This window comes from Cervus elaphus, chromosome 12 (genome assembly GCF_910594005.1).
Source record: "Cervus elaphus chromosome 12, mCerEla1.1, whole genome shotgun sequence".
In the NCBI taxonomy this organism is placed as follows: domain Eukaryota; kingdom Metazoa; phylum Chordata; class Mammalia; order Artiodactyla; family Cervidae; genus Cervus; species Cervus elaphus.
The window spans coordinates 89,530,540-89,545,641 of NC_057826.1; the positions used below are offsets into that span (position 1 = coordinate 89,530,540).

General features: G+C 37.6%; 1 protein-coding gene across 1 annotated transcript in view; it reads left to right on the forward strand.

The window, feature by feature from the left end:
- The window catches only part of HOMER1 (homer scaffold protein 1), a 132,239-nt gene that overhangs the window by 102,433 nt on the left and 14,704 nt on the right, over positions 1 to 15,102 (forward strand). The window contains exons 6-8 of the mRNA XM_043919949.1: positions 1,454 to 1,610; positions 5,516 to 5,626; positions 6,235 to 6,315. Coding sequence (XP_043775884.1) covers positions 1,454 to 1,610; positions 5,516 to 5,626; positions 6,235 to 6,315 — 349 coding nt within the window. The remainder of the gene's footprint in view (positions 1 to 1,453; positions 1,611 to 5,515; positions 5,627 to 6,234; positions 6,316 to 15,102) is intronic.

The window sequence follows — 15,102 nt, forward strand, 5'->3', positions numbered from 1 at the left end:
GTCTTCTGTATTGCAGGCTGATTCTTTACTCTCTTTACCAGGGGAGCCCTGTTAAATCAATAACTTGTTTGATTTTGTCCTTTCATGTTTGATGAAATTTTTTCTGTAGACTTCAGAAAAAATGTTAAGTTTTCATTTAAAACTAATTTTAGTTGGGAGGGGGCTCAAAAGGGAGGGGATATATGTATACCTATCACTGATTCATGCTGAGGTTTGACAGAAAACAATAAAATTCTGTAAAGCAATTATCCTTCAATTAAAAATAAATAAAATTTTAAAAGATGAATAAATAAAACTAATTTTAGAATTACAGAAAAATTGCAAAAACTGTACAAAGAACTTCCATATACCCTCACTCAGCTTACCTTCATGTTAGCATTTCACATAACCATAATATAATTTTCAAAACCAAGAAATTAACGTTGATACAATATTACTAACTAAACTACAGATCTTAATTTTCACCAGTGTCCCTTTTATGTTCTAGGAACCTATCTGGATCCCACATTGTATTATTTCTTCTGAGTCTCCTCCATTCTGTTTCTCAGACTTACCTTTTCCTGACACTTTCTAAGTGTGCCAATCAGTTTTTATGTAGAATGTTCCTCAGTTTGGGTTTATATGTTTTTTCAAAATTGGAATGATGGTTATGCATTTTTGGAAAGAATGCCACAGAAATGATCTTGTTATACTGATATGTATTCTTACTGGTGATGAGCTTTAGAAATATTGATGATTGAAACAATGCTTTCTTTTATACTATATATATTAAGATTACTATAAAATATCAGTCCACCGAAACATTTGCTCTGTGATGCAAATAACTTCTCAAAAACTAAAATTCTGATTAAAGAAAGCTATTATCATTACTAGTTAGTTAATGGGATGAGGTTAGTAGAATTTCACTAATAGGAGTAAGCTGTTCAATAAGGAGAAAGAGAAACCACCTTTTTTTCTTTGAAATTAGGTAATTCTTTCTTCATTGGAAAGTTAAGAAAGGAGTTATTGAGAGGGGCCTTCTCACTTAACAGAATTGTCTTTGTAATAGAAAATTGTCTTTGTTGAGATACTTAACTCTGGGTAACTTAACAAATAGAACATAAAATGAGGAAAAAGTGATTGGTTTAGTTTTGTTGTATAAGTGACACTGGAATTCTATCAGTTATTAGTACCAAGTTCAATTTATTGCAGCAGATGTTTATATTGGGGGCATTTAAAAACTCTGAGTAAGATAAAATAAATCAACAATTTCAAAAGAAATACTTATATTTATTTATTTGATAGGTTTTATTCACTAGGAGCATTAAAGTGAAATATTTGTCTTTTTATTCTTTGTGGGTATTCTTTGAAACATTTTTGAATTATAAGCCAAATCTTAGAACTGAGTACTGCTGTCTCTTTAAAGCAACAACAGTCCGTGTAATGGGTAGAATTTTCTTTTCTTTTTCTTTAGTTCAGCAATCAGCAAACACTGGGAGGCTGAGCTGGCTACCCTCAAAGGAAACAATGCCAAACTCACTGCAGCGCTCTTGGAGTCTACCGCCAACGTGAAACAATGGAAACAGCAACTTGCTGCCTATCAGGAGGAAGCAGAACGGCTGCACAAGCGGGTAGGTGCGGGGCCGCGTCCGTAGGATTTACAGCCAACAGAGTTTCTAAATTTAATGCAGATTCAGCACAGGGACCTCTTCTGGAGATTTTTGTTGGTTATCAAAACATATATATATGGGTTGTATTATATGTGGGTTTATTGGTTAAGAAAACAATTTTCTGCAGTTTCCTGAGAATGAAGGAATTTGGAGAGCTTTGGAGTCCAAACAGCCAATTTCACATTCCTGTTGTGCCGCTTGTTAGCTGTGTGACCTTTGGTAACTTATTCCCCTCTTTCTGCTCAGTATTCTTTTTTTTTTTTTTTTTTTCTTCTCAGTATTCTTATCTGTAAAATAGGAACAATAATATAGACTCTGTACAGTTCCTGGGACTGACATGTAATTACACCGAAGCAATGATAATGCTTTTGTTATTTTATTTTATTTCTTAAAGAACAATTTGAAAAATATAAGTAGAAAAGTCTTTATAAAAGTTAAAGATAATAACTATAATTAGAAATATGGGGCAATAATACAAATATGGGGCAGTAAAAGAAAAATTAATATCAGGAGACCAATTTCTTATAAAGAATTTTTTAATCCAAATTTTTTAAACCAAATTCACCCAACAGGAAGCCAATGCCACTAGTTTCTGTTTTTAAAAATGACTTTAAAGAAGTGAACTCCATTGACATTAGGAAATGAGCTTAGTATCAGAGCAGAATTTGAGGAGTGCAATAAGACCAGGATGACAGGGGAGGTAAGGTTGAAGTTAAATAGAGACAGGAGGGAGAGTAAGAACATGAGTAAATACCTTCTATCCTAAGTTTAAACTTAATTCATGAGGGGAAGAGGGAAGTTGTTGTTTAATGAGGATAGTGTCCCATCTTGCAAGATGAAAAGCTCTGGAGATCTATTTCACAGCAACGTGGATATACTTAATCCCACCAAATTGAAAGTGAAGTCGCTCAGTCGTGTCTGACTCTTTGCGACCCCATGGACTGTAGCCTATCAGGCTCCTCTGTCCGTGTGATTTTTCCAGGCAGTAGTACTGGAGTGGGTTGCCATTTCTTTCTCCAGGGGATCTTCCCGATCCAGGGATTGAACCTGGGTCTCCAAATACCACTGACCTGTACGTTTAAAAATGGTTAAGAGGATAAATTTTTACCGTGTTTTTCATTGTGTTTTTTTACCACAATTAAAAAAAAAAACTTAGGATAATTGACTTATAATCCAAAAAACATTCATTGAGGAGCTATCCTTTTAATATATTCCCTGACCCTGAGAGTTTTTTGCTTTAAGTAGTCAATTGAATTTTAAAGAATTTACGAAACAGTATTTTTATTTACTCACATAGTTATAATTTCCAGTGCTCTTCTTTCCTTCCTGTAGATCTGAATTTCCATCAGGTACCATTTCTCTTCAGCCTGAGTAACCTTCTTTAGGATTTTTTTGTACTTCAAGTGTACTGGCCACAAACTTTCTCAGCTTTTGGATATATGTACGTGTATAGAGAGATTTTTTATCTTTACTACAGATTGTGTTTTCCTATTTCTTCATATGTCTAGTCATTTTTTATTTTATATTGGTCATGGTAAATGAGATGATGTTATAGAGCCTATAGATTCTGTTATCTGTCTCTGAATATTCAATGTTAATTTTTGTTTTAGCAAGCAGTTAAATTACTGGTAGAGTGTAGTCATCCCTTAGTATCTGATGCGTTTGGTTCTAGTGCACCACCCCCTCCCCACCTCACAGGTAGTAAAATCCATGAATGCTCAAGTTCCTTATGTAAAGTGGCATCATAGAGTCATCCCTTTGTATCCGTATGTTCCACGTCCACCATGAGTATAGAGGGCTGGCTGTACTTTGAAGTTTTGGAGGTGTAGACTTCTGCTTTAGTATTTGGCTTATTTCCATTTTGTTCTTAATTCAAGGGGATTTTTTGAGTCCTTGGAAATCTTTATTTCTAAGGCATAATCCTCCTGGGGTTTCAGTGGGAAGCTTGACGTGCTTACTGAGAAGCCTAGTTTGGTGTTGACACTAACCTCAGAGTGTCTTCTCTGTGGTGAGCACTACCACACCTTAACTCTTCTTCATTCTTTTAGCGTTTCTCCCACACCCCTGGACCCCTGTGATTCCTATTTTTACATGTTTACTTCAGAAGTCAGCCGAAGATTTGAGGGATGTCTGTATGCTTTTTAAGAGGCCTTTTTTTCATATAGTTCCCTGAATTTCGGTTTGCTTCAATTGTTCTAAGGCATCCCCAACTCCTCAGACTTCTTTGGGAAAATAAGAGCTCAGCATTTTGCTTGCATTCTAGTCAGGCAGTGCAGCCAGCCTGCACAGGGCCTTTAGGCAAAAAGAGGTGTAAATGTGTATCTCACGCAGGATGATGCTCTCTTTGGGTCTTTTGCCCAATTTGGTCACTCACCAGGGCCTTCTAACAGTTGACGTTTACATTTTGCCCATGATTTTGTTATATGGGTGAAAGTTAATCCAGTAAAAAATACTCCAACCTTATCAAGACTGGAACTGCTCATGAGGATTGTGCATTGCCTAATGCACAAAGAGAACTAATACATATTAGACAATAGGGGAAACTTCCCAAGATTTTTGAACAGATGTTCAGTGTTGTGGACCAGCAGACAGGAGAGCCTGAGCAGTGAGGAGATAGAAATGGCTTTCTAGAGAAGGGCATTCTAAGCGGAGTGTTGGGGGATTGGTTAGTTCTGAATGGTTTTCAAAGGTAAAAGAAGACATTCTAGTTATATCAGCAAGATGGATATTAGCATGGTTTGTTGAAAGTTCATACAAACTAGGTGTCTTGAGCAATGAGATGTTTACATAGTTTGCAGCTAGCTTTTGGAGGACTGAGAGTTTAGATCTGATGCTGTGAGAAAGACGAGCCATTGACAGGCTTGTAGCGGGGCAGTCACACAATGAAAGATGGGTGTTAGCAGTTTTCAGAAGACATAAAAATAGACCGAGGATATAATTAGGTCCAGTGGCAGGCCGTTGGTTTTGTTTACACCTGTATGACAAGGGTCTGCGCAAGGCTATTACAGCATGAATAGAAACCAAGAAAATGATACGAGAGGAGAGTGACAGAGTGTGGTGTTAATTCAACATTTGGGAAGTGTGAGGGAGAGAGATTTGCTGTTTCCTTAATAGCCTACAATTTATTGTATTCTAACCAATCAAAATGTATGAGCTCCTGACATGCAGAGAATTTTGATAAGGTGTGTGTTTTTATGTTGACTTCTGTCTGTTTTGACTATAATTTTGGATGGCATAGCTTTTAGAGACAGTGCCCTTCTCTGTTCTTTAAAAAAAAAATAGCAAGGGCACATTAAAAGTTAAGTTGCTGTCTCGGCCCTCGGTAAATTCGTACTGCATAGAGAACTCTTCTCCTTTGCTATAAGACCCTACTGATGTGAAGATATTCTAGTATCAAGTGATTTAAGTTGTATTTTAAGCATATCTTTTCTTCCAGATTCCTTTACATTTTAGAAGTGTATTTGAATATTTTCTCACTTCTGCAAGGCCAGTTTTCAGAACCCATATTTAATTTAAAGGCTACAGATGGAGGGCAGATGGCTGGTTTTGAATTTGTTTTCAGAAAACGTTTTTAAAGAAGACTTTGTTATAGGGGTTTTCTACTGTCATTAATCACTTAATTTAGGTTTTCCTAACTTTTTCATGACCAAGTCTACCTGTCTTCTTTGGTCTTTTTCCTTAGTCCTAAATTGATATTTTTAAAGAATCAATTCTACTCATTCAACCCTGTCTTAATATTTCTCAAAGTTAATTTTCATATATTGATTCAAAATTCATTAGACAACTGTGAAGGACTTATTGTATGTCTTCAGCAAGAAATCCTGTGGAATTGTCATGATTTAGTTTCTGTTCTCATTTGATTTTAGGTGACTGAGCTTGAATGCGTTAGTAGCCAAGCAAATGCAGTGCATACCCACAAGACAGAACTAAATCAGACAATACAAGAACTGGAAGAGACGCTGAAAGTGAAGGAGGAGGTAATTTGCTACTTCTCACGCATCTGTAATCTCATAAAATATGTGTGCAGTTTTGGAGTCTATATCCGATTTAAGGGTATTTTATGCCATAAGCTTATGGGGTGTTTTTAGGATGAAATTTTTCTGATTGATACTAACCTTGTTCACATTTTCCCCATCGCTGTGTCTGTTGTTATGAACCATGGTGAGGCAGTCAGACTGAGATACTGCCTCTTTCCTCCTGTATGAGAGTTGCATTCATACAATCAACAGAAAACCATTAGAAGTTAAATGAATTTTACGAGCTGTTGCTTTCTCTAGTTTCCAGTCAAAAGATTTAATACCTCAGGAAAGAATTATATCCACAAAGCTTGAAGCAGACTTAAAATGTTCAGATTGCTGTTTCTAAGCAGCGCTGTACCAAAGCCACCAAGTTGACTTGCTTCAAATTATTCTGTGCTAGACTGCATACGCATTAAGATGAGTTTATCCCTTGAAATCAGTACAATGGAAATTTTTTAAACACCCTTTTTCTTAGGACTGGGACAGTAATTTCAGGGAAAAATAAGGCCTTCTCTTTCCTTGATGTAGCTAAAATATTGTTAAAAATATTGTACTACTTTTTCTAGGAAATAGAAAGATTGAAACAAGAAATTGATAATGCCAGAGAACTGCAGGAACAGAGGGACTCTTTGACTCAGAAACTACAGGTGAGCTCTAATAAAATTTTTATTCATTTCTGCATGGAAAGTCATCAGTCTTTCTTTCATATAGTAATGACTTTTTTCCTTCAACTCAGTTTTGAAGGCTTTTGGTCATTTTTCTTTTCTAGAACTTCTGATTCATGCCTGATGGTTGACTTTTCAAAAATTACTTGATTCATCTAAGTAGCTTACCGTAATAGATGGTCATTTATAAATTCTTTGTCTTTAGCAAATTGTTTTAGAAATGTCTACTTTTAGTATAAAAAGTGCTCTGAATTTAAAGAAAATGTCTCAAATGGAGTATATTCAAATAGTTTAGGAATTCTGCTCATCTTTTTTCACACTGAACTAATATATGAAATACAGCAGTAGTTGTGCCCTAAGGGAAATCAAGGCAGTCTCCTTTTCCTTTCTTTGCTCTAATTAATTTTACTCACTTTTCTCTGCATAAATAGTATGCTTCCTGACTCTTAATTCACATACATGTATCCTGTGTCAGTGGTAGTCGGCCATAGTTAGGGAAGATTCTTTTCAAAATTACAGCCAGAATTGCCTCCTATCAGCCCAAACACTTTTCTTATACCTCCTAACCTCAAGAAGAGTTAGGACCACTTCAAGGTTTGGAGTAGAAACAAATGTAAATATGTATAGAGTGAGGAACTGGGGACAAAAGTTGGTAAGTGGGACCTGAAAATCTAAGATTGGAAGGAGTACCTAGATTGTAATAAGAACAATCAATATTTATTGAGTCCTTACTATATACCAGACACTGCACTTCACTTATGCATTTAATCCATGTAACAGTCATATGAGGAAACTAAGGCTTAGTAAGTTAACTTGTCCTACCTGTTTAAATGAGCACAAACTCTGACAGTAGAGACATTTCATGAAACAAACAAGTTCTTCATATGAAATCTTCCCCTCTTTTTCTCCCATCACTGACTTTCAGCAGTCTAGGAAAATGAAGTTGCTTGTTTTGATCCGCCCTATTAAATATTGTTTCTATATTTTAACCGTCTGTGTAGGTTAGTGGTTCTTAACTAGGAGTAGTTTTGTGCCCTGGGGAACATAGATCTGTGTGGGGAGACAGTTTTGATTTTTACAGCTTAGATGGTGGAATTGATCTCTAGGAGGTTAGGGCTTCCCAGGTGGCACTAGCAGTAAAGAATCTGCCTGCTAATTCAGGAGACACAAGAGAGGTAGGTTCTGTCCCTGGGTCAGGATGATCCTCTGGAGAAGAAAATGCAACCTACTCCAGTATTCTTGCCTAGAGAATTCCATGGTCAGAGGAGCCTGGCAGGCTACAGTCCATGGGATCACAAAGAATTGGACGCAACTGAGCATACACACAGGTTGAACCCAAAGTTGTCACTGAGCATTGAATTATCCAGCCCCAAGTTTCAAGAGTGCCAAACTTGAGAAAAACTTGGTGTAGAATTAAAATAAGAAACATATGATCAGGGCTGGAACAAATGGTGGAAATGCAGGCTAGTTTTGTCTTTTGGTTTGGTTTGGCACCCATTGTTTAATTCCTTGCTTTGATATAGGCGGTTGCTAAGCATTTACACGATAGGGCTTCCCTGGTGGTTCACTGGTAAAGAATTCGCCTGCCCGTGCAGGAGACAGAGGTTCGATCTTTGGGTAGGGAAGATCCCTGGAGAACGAAATGGCAGTCCACTCAAGTATTCTTGCCTGGGAAACTCCATGGACAGAGGAGCCTGGTGGGCTACAGTCCGTGGGGTCGCAAGAGTTGGACACGACTTAGCAACTAAACCACCACCACCAAACACTTACATACATTAGCTCTAGCTCTTACAGTAGCAGTTGTGGTATCCCCATTTTCAAAGAAAAAGCAGCAGTTCAGAGGTACTGACAAGTTTAATTAAGGTACTTAGTTAGCAAATAGTGAAGATTAGATTTGTTTTGATTCCCAAATCTCTGTTCTGTCTATATTACTGCACTGTTTCAGCAGGCAGGCAACCAAGCCATCCCTAACTATTCTTGGGGAAATTTTTTTTCAGTTATGTACACATTTATATTGTCTGAGAGAAACCAAGAAATGATTTATTCATACCAAACTTCTAAATGTGTTTCATCATTGATCGAGCAGTAATTGAATTTTACAGCTGGCACCTAGAATTGTGACTATAAATTCTTATCTGTTTTTTCATTGAATATCAGAAATACTTATCGAGACAGCCTACCTGGAATAGGACAGGGAAGCTTTCAGAAAACCTAAGGGTGAATTCTAAAAGGCCAACCCACCGAAATAACCTGTATGTTTTTTCTAGTTTGAAGAAAGTCCCTCCTTTATGGCCTAGTCCCTCCTACCTAAACATCTACATGTCAAAAGTTCCATCACTCTTGAACCTCCATTCATAAATTCAGTCCAAAAAATTGGGATCATTAGTTTCTGAAATGGTAGAGGAACTTCGAAATTGCAATGCATGGGTTTGGATTGTAGCTATGAATTTGGATAAAAAACATAGTTTGAAAAAATTTTAAGTAGTTTTGATATGATTTTTTTTGGTTTGCAAGTTGTTTTTTCTTTAAATATCAATGTAACATATGCTCATTGTAAAAAATTTAGAAAAATGTAACTTACCAGATAGAAAAAAAAAAAAAATACTCCCATCATCCTAAGGCAAAGTGTTGAGAATTTCCTTCCCTCAGTGTTTTTATGGATAACTTTCCCTTTATGTGAGACATACAGATAGCAATTTTTTGTCTTTCTTTCCTAACAATGTTATGTCTTAGTTGCATATGTCATATGGCTATATAATATTCTCCTGCATAGGTGTACCATAATTTTCTTCCAACATTTTTACAGGGATGGTCATTTGTTTTCAACATTAGTTGTAATAATGTTATGATGTATCTTTTTACATAAACCTTGGCTTTCTCATTATTTCTTTAAGATGAACTTTTAAAGAATTATTTGGTGTCAATGTTCTTAAATTACTTATGCTGAGAAACTAATGTCTGGAGCAACAGGATACCCTCTGGATGTTAGTCTTCTCTCATTTTTGCTTCTAATAGGGAACAAAGGGGAACTTATTATTTTTTAAGTATTACCTTTTTTTCTATTACAAGTTTTCAATATGTTTATTGTCATCTTTCTGTATCTTGAAGGCACGAAGTACATTTTTACCTTATAGTACACGGCATATCCTTCCCTGGAATTCTAAGTCCCCAGATCTTCAAATGGGCTGGTTTCTAATGTCATTAAGACTTGGCTTGCATGTTCATCTCACTGATTTCCCAGTTTAAGCACCACTCTGCAGGCCTCCCCACCCCCCAAGCTCTGCGTGATATTACCCTATCTTATTTTTCTTGTAGCAATTATCACTGAATGAAATGATCTTGTTTTTTTTTAAATTGATTTTTAAACATTTATTTTGAAGTAATTTCACATGGGAAAGTTGCAAGAATAAAGTACCTTTCATGTACCTTTCACCTATATCACCAGATGTTAACATTTTTGCCATATTTGTTTCATTTTATCATGATGGAATTCTCTCTGTATTCTTTTTTTTTTCTAAATGGCTGAGAATAAGTTCCAAGTATGATATCCCTTTACCTCTAAACACTTTAATGTATATTTTCTTTTTCTTATATATAACTTTTAAAGATAATTTTCATTGAAGTATAGTTGATTTACAGTGTTAGTTTCTGCTTGTGGCAAAGTGAGTCAGGTATACATGTACATATGTCCACTCTTTTTTAGGTTCTTTTCCCATATAGGTCATTATAGAGTATTGAGTAGAGTTCCCTATGCTTTACAGTTGTTCAGTCGCTCAGTCGTGTCCGACTCTTTGTGACCCCATGGACTACAGAATGCCAATCTTCCCTGTCCATCACCAACCCCCAGAGTTTGCTCAAACTCATGTCCACTGAGTCAGTGATGCCATCCATCCATCTCATCCTCTGTCGTCGTCTTCTCCTGCCTTCAATCTTTCCCAGCATCAGGGTCTTTTCCAGTGAGTCGACTCTTCGCATCAGGTGGCCAGAATTTTGGAGCTTCAGCTTCAACATCAGTCCTTCCAATGAATATTCAGGGTTGATTTCCTTTAGGATTGACTTGTATGATCTCCTTGCTGTTCCAGGGACTCTCAAGAGTCTTCTTATTAGCTGTCTCTTTTATATAGAATAAAGTGTGTGTGTCTGTCCCAATCTCCCAATTTATCCTTTCCCCTTTGGTTACCATAGTTTGTTTTCTACATCTGTGACTCTATTTCTGTTTTGAAAATAAGTTCATTTGTACCCTTTTAAAATTCTAGGTATAAGCAATACCATATGATATTTGTCTTTGACTTCACTCAGTAGGACAACCCCTTCTATGTGTATTTTCTAAGAATAGAACAGTCTCTTATATAACCATCAAAACCAAGACATTATCTAAAGACTTTATTCAAATTCCCATAATTGTCCTCTTTATAACAGAATATTAAAAATTGTTTTTCTGGTCCAGGACTCATTCCAGGATCACAAGTTGCATTTAGTTGTCATGTCTATTTATTTTGATGTTAAATTGTCCCAGATTTGGCAAGGGGGAACCTTTTTAATCCTGCTTCTGTGTCCTTTGGATGTGACCCTATCATTTTTTAAAGAACTTCGTGTTTTAGCTCAACTAGATATTCTAGGTTCATCTTGTATTTCTCAGTTCCAGCTTTGAAATTAGCTCTTTCTTCGAACAAAATTTTCTTTTAGTAAAGTCTGGTGTTTAGAAACCAGGTTCTGGGCATTAAATATACTTTTTGCTATTGAGATGTCATTGTGTCTAGGCCGTCTTAATTATCAGGGTTAGAAATATGAACATAGCACATTATATCCATTATAATAACTATATTAAAAAAAAAAGACCCTGAAACCATATTAATACCTCTCATTGCAGTCCAGTACTACAGAGCTCATTTTAGCCTTCCCCCATTTCCTGTTTATAACTCTGTTCCCCAATATTAAGAAACCATAATATGTTTACTTGCTTGCTTAAGAAGTGAAGTGAAAGTCGCTCAGTCGTGTCTGACTCTTTGCGACCCCATGGACTATACAATCCATGCAATTCTCCAGGCCAGAATACTGGAATGGTAGCTGTTCCCTTCTCCAGGGGATCTTCCCAACCCAGGAATCAAACCCAGGTCTCCACATCGCAGGCGGATTCTTTCCCAGCTGAGCCACCAGGGAAGCCCAAGAATACTGGAGTGGGTAGCCTTTCCCTTCTCCAGGGGGTCTTCCCAACCCAGGAATCAAACCCAGGTCTCCACATCGCAGGCGAATTCTTTCCCAGCTGAGCCACCAGGGAAGCCCAAGAATACTGGAGTGGGTAGCCCATCCCTTCTCCAGGGGATCCAAATGAGTATTCTTTTTGTTTTTAACCTGTGTCCAAAAGTTAATTAGGTTCTTTCACTCCCCCTCTTCAATTGGTTAGTTATTCATTTAAAGTACATTTATGTTCATCTGTATCATATAATACTCCATTTTAGTTCTTCCCCATTCTTCTTTGTGTTGTATTTGTATGCATTTACTGAGCATTTGGGGCTTCCCAGGTGGTGCTAGTGGTAAAGAACCCACCTGCCAAGACAGGAGTTGTAAGGGAGGCAGGTTCAATCCCTCGGTTAGGAAGATCCCCTGGAGAAGGAAGTACTGGAAACCCACTCCGGTATTCTTGCCTGGAGAATCCCATGGACAGAGGATCCTGGCGGGCTACAGTCCATACAGTCACAAAGAGTCAGACACAACTGACGTGATTTAGTGCACAGACACGGAGCATGTGAAACATGGTTCTAAAAGTCAGAACTACTCAGAAAGATATCTTTCGAGAAGCATCATCCTGTCCAATCCAGTCTAGCCCCATTCCCATCTGTCCCTGTGGGTAACCAGTCTCATTATCTGATTTATTCTTTCTGTGTTTCTTTTTACACAAATGAACAGATAGGTCTGTTTTTTTATTCCCTCCCCTTTTTTCTTACACAAATGGTAACATACGCTAGTCACTCTTAACTCTTACACACTTTGCTTTTTTTTTTAAATCTAAGGTATGTCCTGGAAATCACTGTCCGTGTTCATAGAGATCTTGTTCATTCTTTGCTTGGCTGTATAGTACTTCATGTGTATGTGTGATAGTTTTTTCCAAACACACTCCTTTTATGGATATTTGGGTTGTTTCCAGTATTCTGAGGGTCCTGTAGTGAGTAATCTTGTACATAGGTATTTTGTTACTGTTGGAGGTGTGTCTATAGGGTAGATGCTTGGAAGCAAGATTTCCAAGTGAGAAGGTCACACTGTCACGCTCTTCTCCGTTATGGGCCTTGCTAGTTTCCCCCGTATCGTCAGCGTGTGTGCGCCTGTTTCTCCCAGCCTCGTCAACAGAGCGTGTTCTCAGACTTCTCATCTTTTGGCAATATGTGTTAGGTGAGAGACGATAGTTCTAACTGGTGTATCTCGTAGAATGAGTGAGGTTAAACATCTTCCATAAGCTTAGAGGCCATTTCAGTGTCTTTTTGTACCTGTATAGACTGTGTTTTCATGTCTTTAGCCCTTTTCTCTATAGAATTTTGATGCTTCTTTGAAAAATTTTCTAGAGTTCTTTATATATCTGCAATTGTGTGTTACAGATATTTTCTCCCAGTTTGTCAGTGTTTTTTGACTTAGCTTAAGACAGTGGTATTGTTTTATGTAGTAGTCAGATATATCATTCTTTTCTTTCATTGCTCTGTTGTTCAGTTGCTAAGTTGTGTCCAACACTTTGCAACCCCATGTACTACAGAACACCTGGCTTCCCTGTCCTTCACCATCTCCTGGAATTTACTCTTAATTCGAGCTGGATTTAGAAAAGGCAGAGGAACCCAAGATCAAATTGCCAACATCTGTTGGATCATAGAAAAAGCAAGAGAATTCCAGAAAAACACTGCTGTTTCACTGACTATGCTAAAGCCTTTGACTGTGTGGATCACAATAGACCTTGGAAAGTTCTTAAAGAGATGAGAATACCAGACCACCTTAAATGCCTCTGGAGAAACCTGTATACAGGTCAAGAAGCAGCAGTTAGAACCGGACATGGAACAATGGACTGGTTCAAAATTAGGCTAAGAGTACATCAAGGCTGTATATTGTCACTCTGCTTATTTAACTTGTATGCAGAGTACATCATGGGAAATGCCTGGCTGGATGGTAGCACAAGATGGAATCAAGATTGTTGGGAGAAAGATCAATAACCTCAAATATGCAGATGACACCGCCCTTGTGACAGAAAGCGAAGAGGAACTAAAGAGCCTCTTGATGAAGGTGAAAAAGGAGAGTGAAAAAGCTGGCTTAAAACTCAACATTCAAAAAATGAAGATCATGGCATCCGGTCCCATTACTTCATGGCAAACAGATGGGGAAACAATGGAAACAAGTGACAGACTTTATTTTCTTGGGCTCCAGAATCACTGCAGATGGTGACTGCAGTCATGAAATTAAAAGATGTTTGCTCCTTGGAAGAAAAACTGTGACAGACCTAAATAGCATATTAAAAAGCAGAGACGTTACTTTGCTGTTTGCTGAACTGAACAACAACAACAACAACATGTCCATTGAGTCAGTGATGCCATCCAACCATCTCATCCTCTGTCGTCCCCTTCACTCCTGCCCTCAATATTTCCCAGCATCAGGGTCTTGTCCAGTATTCAGCTCTTTGCATCAGGTGGCTAAAGTATTGGAGCTTCAGCTTTAGCATCAGTCCTTCCAATGAATATTCAGGATTGATTTCCTTTAGGATTGACTGGTTTGATCTCCTTGAGTCCAAGGGACTCTCAAGAGTCTTCTCCAGAACCACAGGTCAAAAGCATCAATTCTTCAGCACTCAGCCTTCTTTATGGTCCAACCCTCACATCCATACATGACTACTGGAAAAACCATGGCTTTGACTATATGGACCTTTGTCAGCAAAACGATATCTCTTCTTTTTAATATGCTGTCTAGGTTTGTCACAGCTTTTCTTCCAAGGAGGAAGCGTCTTTTAATTTCATGACTGCAGTCACCATCTGCAGTGATTCTGGAGCCCAAGAAAATAAAGTCTGTCACTGTTTCCACTGTTTCCACATCTATTTGCCATGAAATGATGGGACCGGATGCCATGATCTTCATTTTTTGAATGTTGAGTTTTAAACCAACTTTTTCACTCTCCTCTTTCACTTTCATCAAGAGGCTCTTTAGTTCCTCTTCACTTTCTACCATAAGGGTGATATCATCTACATATATGAGGTGTTTGATATTTCTCCCAACAATCTTGATTCCATCTTGTGATTTATCCAGCCTGGTGTTGCACATGATGTACTCTGCATACAAGTTAAATAAGCAGAGTGACAATATACAGCCTTGTCCTACTGCTTTCCCAATTTTGAACCAGTCCGTTGTTCCATGTCCAATTCTAACTGCTGCTTCTTGACCTGCATACAGGTTTCTCCAGAGGCATTTAAGGTGGTCTGGTATTCTCATCTCTTTAAGAACTTTCCACAGTCTATTGTGATCCACACAGTCAAAGGCTTTAGCACAGTCAGTGAAACAGTAGTGTTTTTCTGGAATTCTCTTGCTTTTTCTATGATCCGACAGATGTTGGCAATTTGATCTCGGGTTCCTCTGCCTTTTCTGAATCTAGCTTGTACATCTGAAAGTTCTCAGTTCATGTACTGTTGAAACCTATCTTGAAGGATTTTGTGTATTACCTTGCTAGCCTGTGAAATGAGCCAATTGTGCAATAGTTTGCACATTCTTTGGCATTGCCCTTCTTTGGGATTGGAATGAAAATTGACC